This window comes from Oenanthe melanoleuca, chromosome 2 (genome assembly GCF_029582105.1).
Source record: "Oenanthe melanoleuca isolate GR-GAL-2019-014 chromosome 2, OMel1.0, whole genome shotgun sequence".
Taxonomy (NCBI): Eukaryota; Metazoa; Chordata; class Aves; order Passeriformes; family Muscicapidae; genus Oenanthe; species Oenanthe melanoleuca.
The window spans coordinates 147,092,159-147,109,297 of record NC_079335.1 but is presented as its reverse complement, the minus strand read 5'-3'; the positions used below and the strand labels follow the sequence as shown (position 1 = coordinate 147,109,297).

Sequence of the window (17,139 nt, the reverse complement as noted above, 5' to 3'; positions counted from 1 at the left end):
ATGATTTTCCCAGAAATCCCTCAACTGTGTCTTTTCCTTCTGATCTTTGAATTTCATTTTCAGCCAGATAAATCCCTGAATTCCAGATGTTCCAAAAACATTTTTCACTTTTGATCTCATGGAATCATCAGGGTTGGAAAAGACCCTGTAGTCCAATATTTGGGAGAGAAAGGAAGGACACAATTCCCACCCTTGCTGCAGTCTGGGGGAAGATTTTTATTGGGATAAAAATGGAATTACTGCACATTTGGAGCAGGAAACGGAAATCTCAGGAAATCTTGGAGCAAATTCCACAAAATCCAGAGCTGTCCCAGCAGCTCAGTGCCCAGAAATGTGAATTCTGTCCCATCTGTTAACCCAGCTGGGGCAGTGCCCCTGATCTCCTGGCACACATTATCTGCTAATGGGCCATCTTTAAACCAGCTGGGCAATCATCTTTATCTTCCCACAGCCCATCCTCCCTCCAGGAGATATCTCCTGTTCATGGCCACTGAGTCCCAGGGCATGGCTGATAAAATTCCATCATCCCATGGGAGATGCTCCAGCCGGGGAGGAGCCAAGCCTTTCCTACCCAGATAAAAACTGAGATTTGGGACACCAAGGAACCTTCTTTCCACTGGATTCCAGAGGAAAGCCAGACCTTTCCACATCATCCCTGGAGCTTCAGAGGAAACTGCACCTTCTCCAGGAGCACTGCTCCAGCTGAACCACATCTGCCCCTGCAGGAGGATGCAGCCACCATTGAATGGGACTGTGCCAACACCCTGACTGACTGACGGGTGTCAGCTTGGATTCTGACTCTGGCAGGGCTGGGATTGTTCTGTGTAATACTGCATTGCTATTTTAATTTTCCTAGTAAAGAACTGTTATTCCTAATTCCCATATCTTTGTCTGAGAGCCCCTTAATTTCAAAATTACAATAATTTGGAGAAAGGGATTTACATTCTCCATTTCAAAGAGAAGCTGCTGCCTTTACTGGCAGACACCTGTGCTCCAAACCAGGACACTCAGCCAACAGAGAGAGACAAACCCAGTTTGTGAGGGCTTCTCCCTTTCCAGGGGCTGTTCTCTGACAGGAAAATCCCAACTCCTGCTTTTCCAGAGGCTGCTGGAAGCGAGGTGTCGAGTGCTGCTTGATGCTCCACGGCTTCCCCTGGTCCCCAGCCAGCTCTGCCTTCCCTGGGAAGGTTTCTTGGACACCCTGGGTGCCTCTGGATGGCTCCAAGGAATGAATGGAGCCTTCAGTGCCTCCATGGAAAGATCTGGATCCCTCCCCGGGAGCTCCATGGAGAAATTCCCACCACGGAGACATCCCAGGATGAAACAGGAGCAGGGATGGAAAAAATTCCAGCCAAGAGGAACCAGGAGCAGCTGGAGGAGAAGGCAGCTTCCTCATCATCCTAATTATCCTAATTATCCTAATTAATTGTCCTGCTGGGGGATGCTCACTCAGCTCCTTGGAATATCTGGGATCACTTAGTCCAGGGTGGTCTCTGCAATCCCTAAAAAGCTCTGGGAGACAACAAGGAGAGATTTGGGATTTGGGAAGGGATTCCTGGCTGGGAGGGGCTGGGATGGAATTCCCAGAGAAGCTGTGGCTGCTCCTGGATCCCTGGAATGTCAAAAAAATTGGAAAAATCTGGGATAGTGAGAGGTGTCCCTGCCCTTGGGAATGGGATGAGATCAAGATCCTTCCAACCCAAACCATTCCAGGATTTTCTGATTCCTTTCAGATCTGGGACAATCCCCCTGATCCCCTTCAGGAACCATTTTTGGAATATTTTAAAATTTAATTCACGCCCGAACTGCAGCTCTTGCTCTTTCCAAAGGTGCATTTCCCAAATCTACAAAAACTCTGACATCCAAATCTTCCCACTGTGAGCACCACAAATGCAACAAAATCCCAAAACAAATCCCACCCATTCCCTGCCGAGGCATTTCCAGGAGAGTCCCTATTCCTGTACACACAAATCCCCACAGGAATTAAAATGTGCATTTTTGGGATCTTTCTAATTCGCCCTGGCACTTCCCTCTACCCCACGGTGACCAACTGGATAAGGTGAAGATAAAAAAAACCAAACAGCAAAAGAGCTTTTAATTCCAGGAATTCCCCTCAAATCTTTGGATATCTCCTTTGTGAGCTGCTTCCAGAGGGGGAATTGCTGCAGGACACCCAGGAAGGAGATAATAGGATTTTAAAATTTACCTGCCCTGGCATCAGGAAGAAGCTGGAGATGAATTCTAGAGTGCCAGAATAAGGGGACAAAAGGGAAAATAAATCAAGGTAAAGGCTCAGATTAAAAAACAGGGAGTCCTCTCCTCTGGAATCATGGAGCAGAGCTGGGAAATCCACGGAAAACTTTCCTTTCTCCTTTCTCCTTTCTCCTTTCTCCTTTCTCCTTTTCCTTTCCTTTCCTTTCCTTTCCTTTCCTTTCCTTTCCTTTCCTTTCCTTTCCTTTCCTTTCCTTTCCTTTCCTTTCCTTTCCTTTCCTTTCCTTTCCTTTCCTTTCCTTTCCTTTCCTTTCCTTTCCTTTCCTTTCCTTTCCTTTCCTTTCCTTTCCTTTCCTTTCCTTTCCTTTCCTTTCCTTTCCTTTCCTTTCCACTTCCCTTCCCTTTTTCCCCCTTTTTTTTCCTTTCCTTTTTTTTTTTTTCCTTTTCCCTTTCCTCCGTTCTATCCTTTTTTCCCCCTTTAACCCTTTCCTTCCCCTTCCCGCCTGGGTTCCTGCTGGAAAGCCGCCGCTCCCGTTCCAGTGCGGTGCTCTGGCTCCAGCAATGCCTCAAACCACAGGTATCCAACCCCATCCCGATCCCTGGAATGCTGCTTAATGTCGCGATTCACAGCCCCGGGCTGGGCCCGCCCCTCCCTCTGCAGACCCCCCTCGCCCTTCTCTGTTCCCAAAAAAAAACCAGGAGGGAACTGCCAGCGGTGCCGGGATGGGATCGGGATGGGATCGGGATGGGATTGGGATGGGATCGGGATGGGGTCGGGATGGGATTGGGATGGGATTGGGATGGGATTGGGATGGGATCAGGATGGGATGGGGATGGGTTTGGAATGGGATTGGGATGGGATTGGGATGGGATTGGGATGGGTTTGGGATGGGATTGGGATGGGATCGGGATGGGATCAGGATGGGATCGGGATGGGATCGGGATGGGATTGGGATGGGATTGGGATGGGATTGGGATGGGATCAGGATGGGATTGGGATGGGTTTGGAATACTGGGACAAGAGCTGCTCTGTGTGGGACACGGGAACCCGCAGGGAGCGCTCCACGTGCTCCTGCTCCAGCGGGCACTTCCAGGATATCCATCAATATCCCAGGTCATCCAGGATATCCATCAATATCCCAGCACTTCCAGGATTTCCATCAATATCCCAGCACTTCCAGGATTTCCATCAATATCCCAGCACTTCCAGGATATCCATCAATATCCCAGGATATCCAGGATATCCATCAATATCCCAGGATATCCAGGATTTCCATCAATATCCCAGCACTTCCAGGATTTCCATCAATATCCCGGGATATCCAGGATATCCATCAATATCCCAGGATATCCAGGATATCCATCAATATCCCAGCACTTCCAGGATATCCATTAATATCCCAGGATATCCAGGATATCCATCAATATCCCAGGATATCCAGGATATCCATTAATATCCCAGGATATCCAGGATTTCCATCAATATCCCAGCACTTCCAGGATTTCCATCAATATCCCAGCACTTCCAGGATATCCCTCAATATCCCAGGATATCCAGGATATCCATCAATATCCCAGCACTTCCAGGACATCCATCAATATCCCAGGATATCCAGGATATCCATCAATATCCCAGCACTTCCATGACTTCCCTCATATCCCAGCTCCAGGATCTCCCTCCTCTCCTGGATCCAGCCAGGCAGCTCCAGCATTCCCTCATGCCCCAAATCCAGCTGATCATCTCTGGAATTCCCCAAATCCCCCAAATCCAGCTGCTCAGCTCTGGAATTCCCCAAATCCAGCAGATCAGCTCTGGGATCCCCTCATCTCCTCAATCCAACCTCTCAGCTCCCACATTCCCTCATCCCCTCACTCCTGGGGTGCTGCAATCCCGGGAATCCTCCCAGCCAGGAGGATAAATCCTGGCAATAAAGTGATTAAATCATGGAATTGTGGAATATTCTGGGTTGGAAGGGACATTTAAAGGCCACTTTATCCATCCCCTCTGGAATGAGCAGGAAAATCTTCTGAGCAGGAAAATCATCTAAAATGGCCCTAAAAAAAATCATCTAAGTGGCCACAGATTCCCCAAATCCCACAAATCACAATTCATTGATCATTTGTCCTCTTGCAGGCGGGGATTCCCAATATCTGCTGGAATTTCAGGAGGGATGGGAGAACGGGGGATTCACCTTCCGGGGAATTTGGAGGGGATGGGAATGTCCCTGCTGTGGCCCCCGTGCCGGGGGTGACAGACGGGTCACCCCGGGGCTGTGCTGTCCTTATCAGCCCCTTATCTGTCCCTTATCAGCCCGGGGCTGCTGAGTCAGGGCAGCTGGCAGAGCCATCCCCATGGAGATCCTCCCTGCGATCCCATTCCCTGGCACCGACCCAAACACGGCAACTCTGCTGCTTTTCCACCACCTGGAGAAAATAAAAATAATAATAATAATAAAAAAAAAAAAGCTCCGGTCCCTCCCCTTTTCCAGCAGCCTGAGTCACCTTTCTGCCTGGTGGCGCAGAAATTTGGGAATACACAGCTCAGGGTGCTGATTTCTGCTTCCAAACCTCCATAATCCATGGAAAGGACATTAAAATTCAATTTATTGATCACAAGGGCTTTGCCAATGACGCTGAGGCAAAAATCAGGAAAAAATTTAGGGAGCAGAGCAGGAAAAAAAAAAAATCCTGACCAATCTGCTTTAAATACTGGAACTCAATTTGCCAAAAATCTCGGAGGTGATTTGGCAGCTCCAAATCCACAATGGGATCCAGCCCTGTTCTGTGGCTTGGAAAATCCCCTTTTCCAGTGTGTCCATCCTCCCTCCCAGGGTCGGGGGCAGGAGGGACATTCCCACCTCGCTGAGCTTGAAATCATTTCATTGCCCGGGGCAGGAGGCACCACAGGAGATGCTGGAAAACACCAGGGCTTGGAGATGTGGCTGGAAAACTGGGATCTTTCCACTGGGAGAATCTTCTCCCTTCCCATCCAGCTAGGATCATTGGGATAATCCTTTCTCTTCCCATCCAGCTGGGATCTCTCCACTGGGAGAATCCTCTCTTTTCCCATCCAGGTCTCTCCATTGGGAGAATCCTTTCCCTTCCCATCCAACTGGGATCTCTCCATCTGTAGGATCCTTTCCCTTCCCATTCAGCTGGGATTTTTGGGAGAATTCTCTCCCTTCCCATCCAACTGGGATCTCTCCATCTGGAGAATCTTCTCCCTTCCCATCCAGCTGGGATCATTGGGATAATCCTTTCTCTTCCCATCCAGCTGGGATCTCTCAATTTGCAGAATCCTTTCCCTTTCCATCCAACTGGGATATTTGGGAGAATCCTCTTCATCTTCCCATTCTCTCCATTGGGAGAATCCTTTCCCTTCCCATCCAACTGGGATCACTGGGATAATTCTCTCCCTTCCCATCCAACTGGGATCACTGGGATAATTCTCTCCCTCCCTATCCAGCTGGGATCACTGGGAGAATCCTTTCCCTTTTCATCCAACTGGGATCACTGGGATGAATTCCCTTCATCTTCCCATTCTCTCCAGTGGGAGGATCCTCTCCCCATCCAACTGGGATCTCTCCATCTGGAGAATCCTTTCCCTTCTCATCATTCTCTCCTTTCCCACCCAGATCTCTCCATTTACAGAATCCTTTTCCTTCCCTTCCCCAGCCCTGCAGGGACACCCCTGCACTCCCTTGGATGCACAAATCCCAGTTCTGTACCAAATTCCAGCCAAGGGAAAAACACCCTGAGGCCCACCCAGTCCTGCCCTATCCCAATCCAGGGGTTACCCTGGATAAAAATTCCTGAGAAATCAGCACGTGGGAAAATCAGCTGTGTCTGTGTCAGCCTGGAATGGTTTGGGCTGGAAGGGACCTGAAAACTGGAATAATTTTATGGGATCATCCCATTCCATGGGCAGGGACACCTCCCATTATCCAGCTGCTCCCAGCCCATCCAGCCTGGCCTTGGACACTTCCAGGAATCCAGGAGCTTCTCTGGGAATTCCATCCCAAAATCCCATCCATCCCTCACCTTTTTCCAGTTTAAAGCCATTATAAATCCATATATAAACACCCTGGAAGTCCCACCTCTACCAGCTCCCTCCCACTTTTATTTTAGGGATCACTTTCCTGTGTTTTTACTGAGAGGAGTCGAATTGCAACCCACAAAATAAAAGCTCCTTGTAATGGATATTGATCTGAGTCTCGGAATAAACCTGGGACAAGGAGGTTGTGTCCTTGCTCAGAGCCACTCAAATTCCTCTGTGTGCAAGAAGAAACTGGATTGGGATGCAGGAACAGAGGAGGAAGTCAGGGGTTGATGGAAAGAACGTGGGAATCGGTCAGGAACTTTCAGTGAATTTTGGAATTTGATTTGTGCCTTTGAAAAATGAAAGATCTGAATAGTGGGATGAAGTTTAAGGTCCCTTCCAAGCCACTCCATCCCGAAATTCTGGGATTCTATGAAAGGAAACTAATCCTCAGCTCTTTGATGAGGTGCTTTAATTCTGAAGATCAATTAATTAATTAATGCCTCCATGATTTCCTACAGCTGAGCATTCCCTGCCAGGTCCAGCTGTATCCCTGAATTGTGTTCCAGACAATTCCCAGGTTTTGGGGTTATGGAAGATGAAGTAAGGTGGGCTGGGTGGGAGTGAAGCTGAGGGTGAACCAGACCCAGCTTTTCCTTAGGGGGAATTCCATGTGCCCACAAGGATCAGGATTCAGCTCTGTGGCAAAATATTGGTTCTTTGTCCCCAGAATTGTGACAAAAATGCTGGAGCAGGGTCTGATCCCGGTGGGAGATGGAGCATGGGAATGGTGAAGGGAACTGAACAAATCCAGGCTCAAAGGGAGTTCCCAGATCCAGCAATCCCTAAGGAATATCCTGCTCCAGCTCTGCTCCCAGCCCCATTCCAGGTTTGGGATGAGCCCGGGGATCTCCTGGGATGCTGCAATCCCGGGAATCCTCCCAGCCAGGAGGATAAATCCAGGCAATAAAGTGATTAAATCATGGAATTGTGGAATAATCTGGACATTTAAAGGCCACCTTATCCATCCCCTCTGGAATGAGCAGGGACATCAACTGGAAGTGCCAGAGATTCCCCAAATCCCACAAATCACAATTCATTGATCATTTGTCCTCTTCCAGGTGGGAATTCCCCACAAAGCGCTCATCCCTCAATCCATGAGAAGCATGAGCTGAATTTTGGGTCTTTTGTTAAAACACAGAAAAAATTAAATTTAAAAAAAACAAAACAAATCCCATTTCAGTCCCAAGCAAAAATGAAGGGAAGGGAAGGGAAGGGAAGGGAAGGGAAGGGAAGGGAAGGGAAGGGAAGGGAAGGGAAGGGAAGGGAAGGGAAGGGAAGGGAAGGGAAGGGAAGGGAAGGGAAGGGAAGGGAAGGGAAGGGAAGGGAAGGGAAGGGAAGGGAAGGGAAGGGAAGGGAAGGGAAGGGAAGGGAAGGGAAGGGAAGGGAAGGGAAGGGAAGGGAAGGGAAGGGAAGGGAAGGGAAGGGAAGGGAAGGGAAGGTTTTTTAAGGACACTCAGACATCCAACCCTGCCCTTCCCGATCCAAGTGGGGCTGTGTCTCCACAGAAAGCCCCGGGAATTCTCGGAGAGAGGGGAGGGAGGCGGGACCGAGATAACATCGGGAGCCCGGATCAGCAGCGGGGCAGAACAGCAGATAAGGAGCCTGGGCTGCTGAGTCAGCAATTCCCGACCCCTTCCCTGCCCCAGACACGGAGCCTGGGATTGTTTTCCAGAGGCCAAGATTCCTTTGGATGTGTTTTTCTGGGAGATGTTTGAACCTTTGGGATTGTTACGGTGGAAAGGCTCCAAACTTTGGGATTTGGGGGAAAATTTGGAGAGGAAGGGGGATGGGATGGGATAATGGGATGGGATAATGGGATGGGATGGGATACTGGGATGGGATGATGGGATGGGATGGGATGGGATGGGATACAGGGATGGGATAATGGGATGTTGGGATAATGGGATGGGATGGGATGGGATGGGATAAAGGGAAGGGATGGGATAATGGGATGGGATAATGGGATGGGATAATGGGATGGGATAATGGGATGGGGTTTCCAGTGCCAGGTTTCCCCCTCACCCCACAGCTGGGATTTCAGGCTGACAAAAGTGACCTTTGTGTCCCAATCCCTGCAAACGGGGCCTGATTCCAGCTGGACGGGCTGGAGGGAATTCTCCGGGAATCCTCCAGGGGACAATCCCGGGATGAGCTCTGGGATGTCCCTCCTGGGGACAGGGGGTGGCCCTGGTGGCTCCAGCTGTCCTGTCTGGGGGATCCCTGCAGGCACAGCCACGCTCCAGCCGGGATAATCCCGCTGATCCCAAAAACCGCTCGGGGCTATTTCTGGGACAGCACAACCCAAACAACAACTGCTGCCCCCGGGGCCGCCCCTGCCCTCCCTGGGCTCAGCCTGACCCTCCCTGGGCTCGGCCTGACCCTCCCTGGGCTCGGCCCTGACCCTCCCTGGGCTCGGCCCTGACCCTCCCTGGGCTCAGCCCTGACCCTCCCTGGGCTCAGCCCGACCCTCCCTGGGCTCAGCCCTGACCCTCCCTGGGCTCAGCCCGACCCTCCCTGGGCTCAGCCCTGACCCTCCCTGGGCTCAGCCCTGACCCTCCCTGGGCTCAGCCCCGACCCTCCCTGGGCTCAGCCCCGACCCTCCCTGGGCTCGGCCTGACCCTCCCTGGGCTCAGCCTAACCCTCCCTGGGCTCAGCCTAACCCTCCCTGGGCTCAGCCTGACCCTCCCTGGGCTCAGCCTGACCCTCCCTGGGCTCAGCCCTGACCCTCCCTGGGCTCGGCCTGACCCTCCCTGGGCTCAGCCTGACCCTCCCTGGGCTCAGCCCGACCCTCCCTGGGCTCAGCCCTGACCCTCCCTGGGCTCGGCCCGACCCTCCCTGGGCTCGGCCTGACCCTCCCTGGGCTCAGCCTGACCCTCCCTGGGCTCAGCCCGACCCTCCCTGGGCTCAGCCCTGACCCTCCCTGGGCTCGGCCCGACCCTCCCTGGGCTCGGCCTGACCCTCCCTGGGCTCGGCCTGACCCTCCCTGGACTCAGCCCGACCCTCCCTGGGCTCAGCCCGACCCTCCCTGGGCTCAGCCCGACCCTCCCTGGGCTCAGCCCTGACCCTCCCTGGGCTCGGCCCTGACCCTCCCTGGGCTCGGCCCGACCCTCCCTGGGCTCGGCCTGACCCTCCCTGGGCTCGGCCTGACCCTCCCTGGGCTCGGCCTGACCCTCCCTGGGCTCGGCCCGACCCTCCCTGGGCTCAGCCCCGACCCTCCCTGGGCTCAGCCTGACCCTCCCTGGGCTCAGCCCTGACCCTCCCTGGGCTCAGCCTGACCCTCCCTGGGCTCAGCCCGACCCTCCCTGGGCTCAGCCTGACCCTCCCTGGGCTCAGCCCGACCCTCCCTGGGCTCAGCCCTGACCCTCCCTGGGCTCGGCCTGACCCTCCCTGGGCTCGGCCTGACCCTCCCTGGGCTCGGCCCGACCCTCCCTGGGCTCAGCCCCGACCCTCCCTGGGCTCAGCCTGACCCTCCCTGGGCTCAGCCCTGACCCTCCCTGGGCTCAGCCTGACCCTCCCTGGGCTCAGCCCGACCCTCCCTGGGCTCAGCCCTGACCCTCCCTGGGCTCAGCCCTGCTCCTGCTGCTCCTCTTCCCGAGGCTCCCACAAATCCAGCGAGGATTTGCCGGAATTTTCTTGCCCCCACTCAGGGTTTTTTTTGCTGCTGGAGAGGTTCAGATCCAGGGGTTTCAGCAGGAGTGTCCCTCAGAAATGTGGGAGCAGGGAATTCCCAGGATTGTGCCCAGGAAAGGGCATTTCCCAGAGTTTGGGGCCTGTCTTGGCTTAATGAAATTGGGATTTGTGGGATTTCCATACAGGACTATTTATTATTTTTATTTTTCTATTTTTGTTATTTTTATTATAATTTCTACTATTATTTTAATATGTATATTTATATCTATACTTATATTTATATTCTCATTCTCATTTGTATTCATATTCTTAATTTTATTCTCCTTCTTCTTCTTCTTCTTCTTAATTTTATTTTTAATTTTTATTATGGGTTGTATTCTGAGGACGAACATTTTCCTTCCTCCTTTCCTTCCTTCCTTCCTTCCTTCCTTCCTTCCTTCCTTCCTTCCTTCCTTCCTTCCTTCCTTCCTTCCTTCCTTCCTTCCTTCCTTCCTTCCTTCCTTCCTTCCTTCCTTCCTTCCTTCCTTCCTTCGCTGTGTTATTATTATTATAAATAATAATAATTAATTGATTGACTAATCAGAATATCTCCTCCAATGACAACAGGGCTGGGATCTCCAGGCTGAGCAAAAGGAGGAATCAAAGGGAAATAAAAGGGTTGGAAGAGCAAACCTTGGAGATTTTGGCTCCTGAATCCCAGGATCAGGTTGGGAAGATCTTTTGGATCCTAAAATCCAACCGTTTATGACACGAGGGGATTTTCCCTCTGCCAGCACCTCCCAAATAAAAATAATTCCCATGTTTTCCCTTCTCCTGAGCCCTGCTGGTGTCAGACCCGACTTTTAAAACTCCTTTTGTCACAAATTCTCCTCTCGCCCGTCTTTGCAGAGCTCTCCACTTTAGGCCGGTCTTAATTCCTTAATCGTGGGACTAAGGAGCAGAATTATCCCCATTTCCACCTCAGCCTGCCGGATTGCAGCCAGGTGGAATCCCACCCATTGTCCAGGCAGCGATCGGGCTATTCCAGGGAAGCGCTGGGAAGATTTCCCTGGATTGTCAGCAGAGCTGGAACAAAGCCGAGCCTCGCCCAAGCCTTTCCCCCACCCCAAATGTCCCTAAAATCCTAAATCCTAAATCCCTAAAACTGGGATTTGAGCCTCAGGGAAGGGCGCCCTGATTTCCCTCACTTTTCTCTCCTTCCCAGATATTTTTAATTCCCGGTGCTGGGATTCAGGGACACCCAGCCCGGCTGCTGGAAGGATCCAGCTCCCAATCCTGGGAGAGGATTTCCCGTCCCGAAATTCCCTTTGGAATATCGGGAATGGCAGCGCGGGGCTCTGCCCCATCCCAGCATCGCTGCAGAGATCCCGGGAATCAGAATTCCAAGATTTGTGCCCTGGAATCCTGGAATCTCCTGATCCAAACCCACAGCTCTGCACGTGGGGGGGGAGCTTTAAGCTCAGCCCAGAGCCGGGATTAAATCCCTGCATCCCCATCCTGCTCTTTTTCCCGTGGATTTTTCCTTGTTGCTCCTAGGAAAGGGAAAATTTCTGGCAGCAACTCCCTCAGAGCCACTGAGCAAATATCAAATTTATTTATGACCTATTTATTTATTTCTAATGAATAATAATGACAACAAAATCTGTCATGAATATTAATACACATTTTTAAATAAATGGTAATAATAACAACAAATTTTTTAATAAATCCATAAAAATCTCTCCCTGCTGACCACTCTTGATCCCATTCCCTCTTTCCAAAGCCTGTTTAAAAATCTGATTAGCTGGAAAAAGGAGCAGCAGCTCCAATAAAAACCAGACTTGAGGCAATTTTTGGGTGGGGGTGACAAGGGGTGACATTATCCTGCCTAAGGGGGGACACTCAGGATGTCAGGATGGATTTGGGAACCCTCTGGGAATCCCTTCTGCTGTCAAGAGTGGTTAAAAAAGTGTCTGAAAAAAGAACTTAAACCTGGCCTAACTAAACCAAGCAGGGCTTGGAGCAGCAGGACCTGAAATCAGTAAAAAATCTGAAGGGAATTTTTTGGGGAAGGACCCACGGGATCAGCAAATCCAGGTCCAGGAAGGGCTTTAGGAAATTTCCTGAGTTTTCCCAGCAAGTTCCATGGATTTCTCAGCCCTGTGGGGTTCTGGAAGAGCTGCTCCCAATTTTTGCCCAGGTCCAGCTCGCCCTGAGCCAGCCCTGGGGACAGGGGGGCACCTCCCAGCTCATCCCGGGCATGGAAAGGATCTCCTGGGATGGAATATCCCAAAAAATCCCACTGTGGGCTCGAGGCAGCTGATACTGGGTGCACTGGGAGAGAGGAGTGAGCTGGGAATGGGAATGGGAGTGGGAGTGGGAATGGGAATGGGAATGGCAGATGCAGCCTTGCCCAGTTTCTTTGCATCCCGAAATTTCCCCAGCTCCAGCCTGGCTGCTTCCCAATCCTGACTTTCCCAGTCCCAGGAATTGCAGGAATTTTGGAGCAGGTGCTGCAGGACCTGCTGATCCAGCGCTGGAATCTGGGAAAAACCTCATCCATCCCTGAAATCCCAACAAATCTCCAAGTGGTTCTCCTGATTTCCCCAATTTTCTTTGGATTTTGGAAGGTTTCTGCACACATTTAACAGGGATGGATTTGGACAGGGATTGTTTTCCAAGGGACTGATCCTTCTCATTTATTGAGGAGAAATTCCCGGCTGGAAAAGTTGGAAACCTCCCACTACCAGCTCTGCACAAGATTCCAAACCACCAAATCCAGGGATAAGGCCCAGGCTGGTGGATCCTGCAGGGTCAGGAAGGACCTGGCTGGAACCAGAATGATCCCAATCCCAATCCCAATCCCAATCCCATTTCCATCCCTCCTGGAGAGCAGATCCCACTTTCCATGGGTGTCCTGCTCCTTCCTGGGCTGGAAAACGCTGGGAAATGGGAGCAGGAGTGAGAATCCCAGGGATGGGGAAAGCCAGGAGAGCTCCTGTCACAGCAGAATTCCAGCACTGGCTCCATATCCAGCGGCTGATTCCCGAGGAAATGTCCCTGCTCTGCTTCCTGAAGGTTTTGGAGCTGCAGGTTTTAAATCATCTCCCAGCTGGGATGGATTTATCCCGGTTTTCCTGCCTTGGAAAGCCTGGAGTGTGCAGGAAGGGGTGGAAAGTGCCAAGGAGCAAAGGGTTCCTACAACTTCCCTGTTTTCCCTGAATTTCATTCCAAGGCTCTGTTTCATTGGGATGAAGGAGATTTGCAGGGAAAGGAGATGGATTGGGAATGAAATTGTCTTGGAGGGGTGGAGAGGAAGGGAAAGGGAGAAGGATGAAGGAGAAGGGAAAGGGAAGAAGGGAAAGGTAGAGGAAAGAGGAAAAGGGAAGGGAAAGAGGAAGGGAAAGGGAAGAGAAGAAGTGAGGGGAAAGGAAAAGGAAGAAATGAAAAGGAAAAAAAAATAAAAGGAAAAGGAATAGGGAAAAAAGAGAGAAAAAAGAAAAAAAAAAACCAAAAGAGAAATTAAAAAAATAAAAGCAGAATTAAAAAATCAAAAAGAAGGAAAAAAAAAAAAAAGAAAAAAGAAGCAAAGTTGTCCTTTCTCCATAGGCAGATCCTGAAATCCTGCCCCAGCCGCTGTCCCAGATCCCTGTCAAAGCTCACCCGTCCTGCCCGGAGGTTTCCAAGCGATCCCAACTCTTGGGAAGCACAGACATTTTCACTGCAGCCCCGGGAGCCCGCTGCACTCCCAAAAACCCCAAACAAGCTTTTTAATCCTTCAGCCAGGATCCGCACGGATCATCCGGGCAAAGAAAATTATAAAAAAAAAAAAAAAAATTTAAAAAGAAAATGAAAATTGGGACTCACCAGCGCGTAGACGGAGCTGAGCACGGAGCAGCAGAGGATCAAACCCAGGCTGGGATACACCAGATATGATCCCATATCCAAGGGGCTGCTTCCAGCATCCAGCCTGCGCAGGGAAGCAGGAGGAGGCGAGCTCGGAATTCCAGCGGATTTCTCCTTGTCCTCCCCGCCGTGCCCCTCCAGCCCCGCGCGATCCGCGCGATTTAGTTTTGATTTTTTTTTTTTTTTTTATTTTATTTTGTTTGTTTGTTTGCTTGCTCGGCTCCCCGGTTTTCAGCCAGAAAGGCACATGACGAGCGATCCCGGTGCTTTTCCTCGTTTTCTCATGGCTGGAGTGGCGGGCAGCTCCCAAAATTCCGCGGCGGAGCCCATGGGGAGAAGCAGCGGAGCCGCTCAGCGCCGCAGCTCCCGGTGCCGCTGGATCGTCCGCGACCCGGCGGGAGAAATCGCATCCATATGGGCCCGGGTGCGCCTCGGGATCCCGGTTTTCTGCGGCTCCGGGAAGTTCAAATCATTTCTTTGTCAAACGCAAACACGGAGGAGGCAGCGGGAGAGGGAGGGAAGGAGGGAGGGAAGGAGGGAGGGAGCAGGGAGAGGGCTGGAAGGGGTGGGAGATGCGAGAGGGAGGGGGAACCTTTAACCACCGCTTTATTTTTAGCCGCAGTAATTTTATCTTTTCGCTCGCCGAGGGGACAAAAAACCCCCCAAACTCCCCCCCGCTCTCCGTCTCTTTTATTTTTGGGTTTTGCATTTTTTTTTTTTTTTTTTTTTCTGCCTCTCCTCCTCCTCTCTCCGCCGCACGCAAACAAATCCCAAATTTCCAAAAAGCCTCAGAAAGTTGGGAATATTTTCCCTCCGCGTTTACCTTACGGCCAGCGGTGGCACTGAGAGGGGAGGTTTGCGTGGCTGTCCCAAAAAGTTCCTTCTGCCAGCCAGGGAATTCTCTGTTTTTTAGGGAGAAATCGGGAATTTTTCGCTTCTCTCTTCCTCTCTGCCTCCACGGAGCTGCAGTTTGGAAAAGCCGATTGCAAACGTGGGGCTGAACATTCCCTGCCTCTCCTTCCACCCCTTCCCCGTCCTTTATTTTAGGGGTTTTGGGGAGTTTATTTAATTTATTCCCCCGTAGCAGAACCGCTTTTCCCTCATTTCGAAATTGCCTGAAATCCTCGGGATTTGGGATTATTTTGATTTTGGGAATTAATTTTTTTTTTTTTCCTATCCACACGGGAGCAGAGTTGTCCGGCAGATCCAGGATCCCCAAAAATCGGGAAAAGGGGTTTTGGAGCTGCCCAAGCTGAGCCCCCCCCGAGCCCACCCCTCTTCTCCCAGCCTGGATTTCTCCAGCATTCCCAATTTCCAGAACTGGGATATCACACCCAGCTCAGCAGGAACTTTCATTCATAAAACTCCGCTGCAGGAAAAAAAAAAAAAAAAATTAAAAAAAAATTAAAAAAAAAAATCCCAACCCACCCACTCCCCCCTCCCCAAATCGAGCTGCGGGGGGAGGGATAATTTGGGAATTGCGGCGGGATCCAGCATTCCCTGCTGGTTTTTCCAGGCTGGGAGGAGAAGCGAGGCTGGGAAAGGGTTACAGAGGCTGCCAGGGATGCACCACGGGCAAACACAGAGAGGCGCCGGGCTCGGGGCTGACTCACTCAGCTTTACAAATCTAACTCCGAGAGAGTTTTTCCTTGTTTTTCCCCCTTTTTTCCCCCCTTTATTCCCGCTCTCCTCGCGGATATTTGGGAGTTGCACGGCAGCGAGGAGCGAAAAATTCCAATCTCTCCTCTCTCGGGGAGCAGACGGTAAAAACATCAAGTTTTCGCTGCGAGAATTTCTGGGTTATTTAAAAAGAAAAAAAAGAAAGAGCGAGAGGGAGAGAAAAAAAAAAAAGAAAGAAAGAAAGAAAGAAAGAAACCCCAAACTCTCCGCTCGCTCTGGTTGGTTTTTTTTTCTTTTTTTTTTTTTTTTTTTTAATTCCCGTTTTTTTTTCCCAGCTCCATGGCCGTGAATGGGAGCCTTGAGCTGGGTTTATGAAAGGCTCTTTCCAAGCGAAGGTAGAGTTGGGCTTCCTGTGAGAGGCAGAGAGGGGAAGGGATAAAAAAAGGGCCGCTCTTGGTGCGATCTCTGCCTCCTCCTCTTCCTCCGCCTCCTTCTCCGCCTTTCGCTGCAATCCCGAAGGATTCCCCGGCCGCGGGGGGATCCCGCAGGGATGAACAGCCCCAGTCCCGGCTGGGACTGCAGCGGATCCGGGGCAGACGGGTTGGGACTGAAGGGATGGGTTCTGAATTTATCCCATCCCTGTATCCCATTATCCCATTATCCCATCCCTGTATCCCGTTATCCCATCCCTGTATCCCATCCCTGTATCCCACCCCTGTATCCCATCCCTGTATCCCATCCCATCCCTGTATCCCATCCCTGTATCCCATCCCTGTATCCCACCCCTGTATCCCATCCCTGTATCCCTGTATCCCATCCCTGTATCCCATCCCATCCTGTATCCCATCCCTGTATCCCATCCCTGTATCCCATCCCTGTATCCCTGTATCCCATCCCTGTATCCCATCCCTGTATCCCATCCCTGTATCCATCCCTGTATCCCATCCCTGTATCCATCCCTGTATCCCATCCCTGTATCCCATCCCTGTATCCCATCCCTGTATCCCACCCCTGTATCCCATCCCTGTATCCCATCCCTGTATCCATCCCTGTATCCATCCCTGTATCCCATCCCTGTATCCATCCCTGTATCCCATCCCTGTATCCATCCCTGTATCCATCCCTGTATCCCATCCCTGTATCCATCCCTGTATCCATCCCTGTATCCCATCCCTGTATCCCATCCCATCCCTGTATCCCATCCCTGTATCCCATCCCTGTATCCCATCCCTGTATCCCATCCCTGTATCCCATCCCTGTATCCATCCCTGTATCCCATCCCTGTATCCCATCCCTGTATCCCATCCCTGTATCCCATCCCTGTATCCCATCCCATCCCTGTATCCATCCCTGTATCCCATCCCTGTATCCCTGTATCCCATCCCTGTATCCCATCCCTGTATCCCATCCCTGTATCCCATCCCTGTATCCATCCCTGTATCCCATCCCTGTATCCCATCCCTGTATCCCATCCCATCCCTTTATCCCATCCCATCCCTGTATCCATCCCTGTATCCCATCCCTGTATCCATCCCTGTATCCCATCCCATCCCTGTATCCCTCCCTGTATCCCATCCCTGTATCCATCCCTGTATCCCATCCCTGTATCCATCCCTGTATCCATCCCTGTATCCCATCCCATCCCTGTATCCATCCCTGTATCCCATCCCTGTATCCCATCCCTGTATCCC

At 51.3% G+C, this 17,139-nt stretch overlaps 1 protein-coding gene across 1 annotated transcript in view; it reads right to left on the bottom strand.

Annotated features, from left to right (window-relative positions):
• Positions 1-15,691, bottom strand: part of PTH1R (parathyroid hormone 1 receptor) — a 93,488-nt gene extending 77,797 nt beyond the window's left edge. Inside the window, exon 1 of the mRNA XM_056484599.1 lies at positions 13,790-15,691. Within this exon, the coding sequence (XP_056340574.1) occupies positions 13,790-13,864 (75 nt within the window). The 5' untranslated portion in view covers positions 13,865-15,691. The remainder of the gene's footprint in view (positions 1-13,789) is intronic.
• Positions 15,692-17,139: the final 1,448 nt, after the last annotated feature.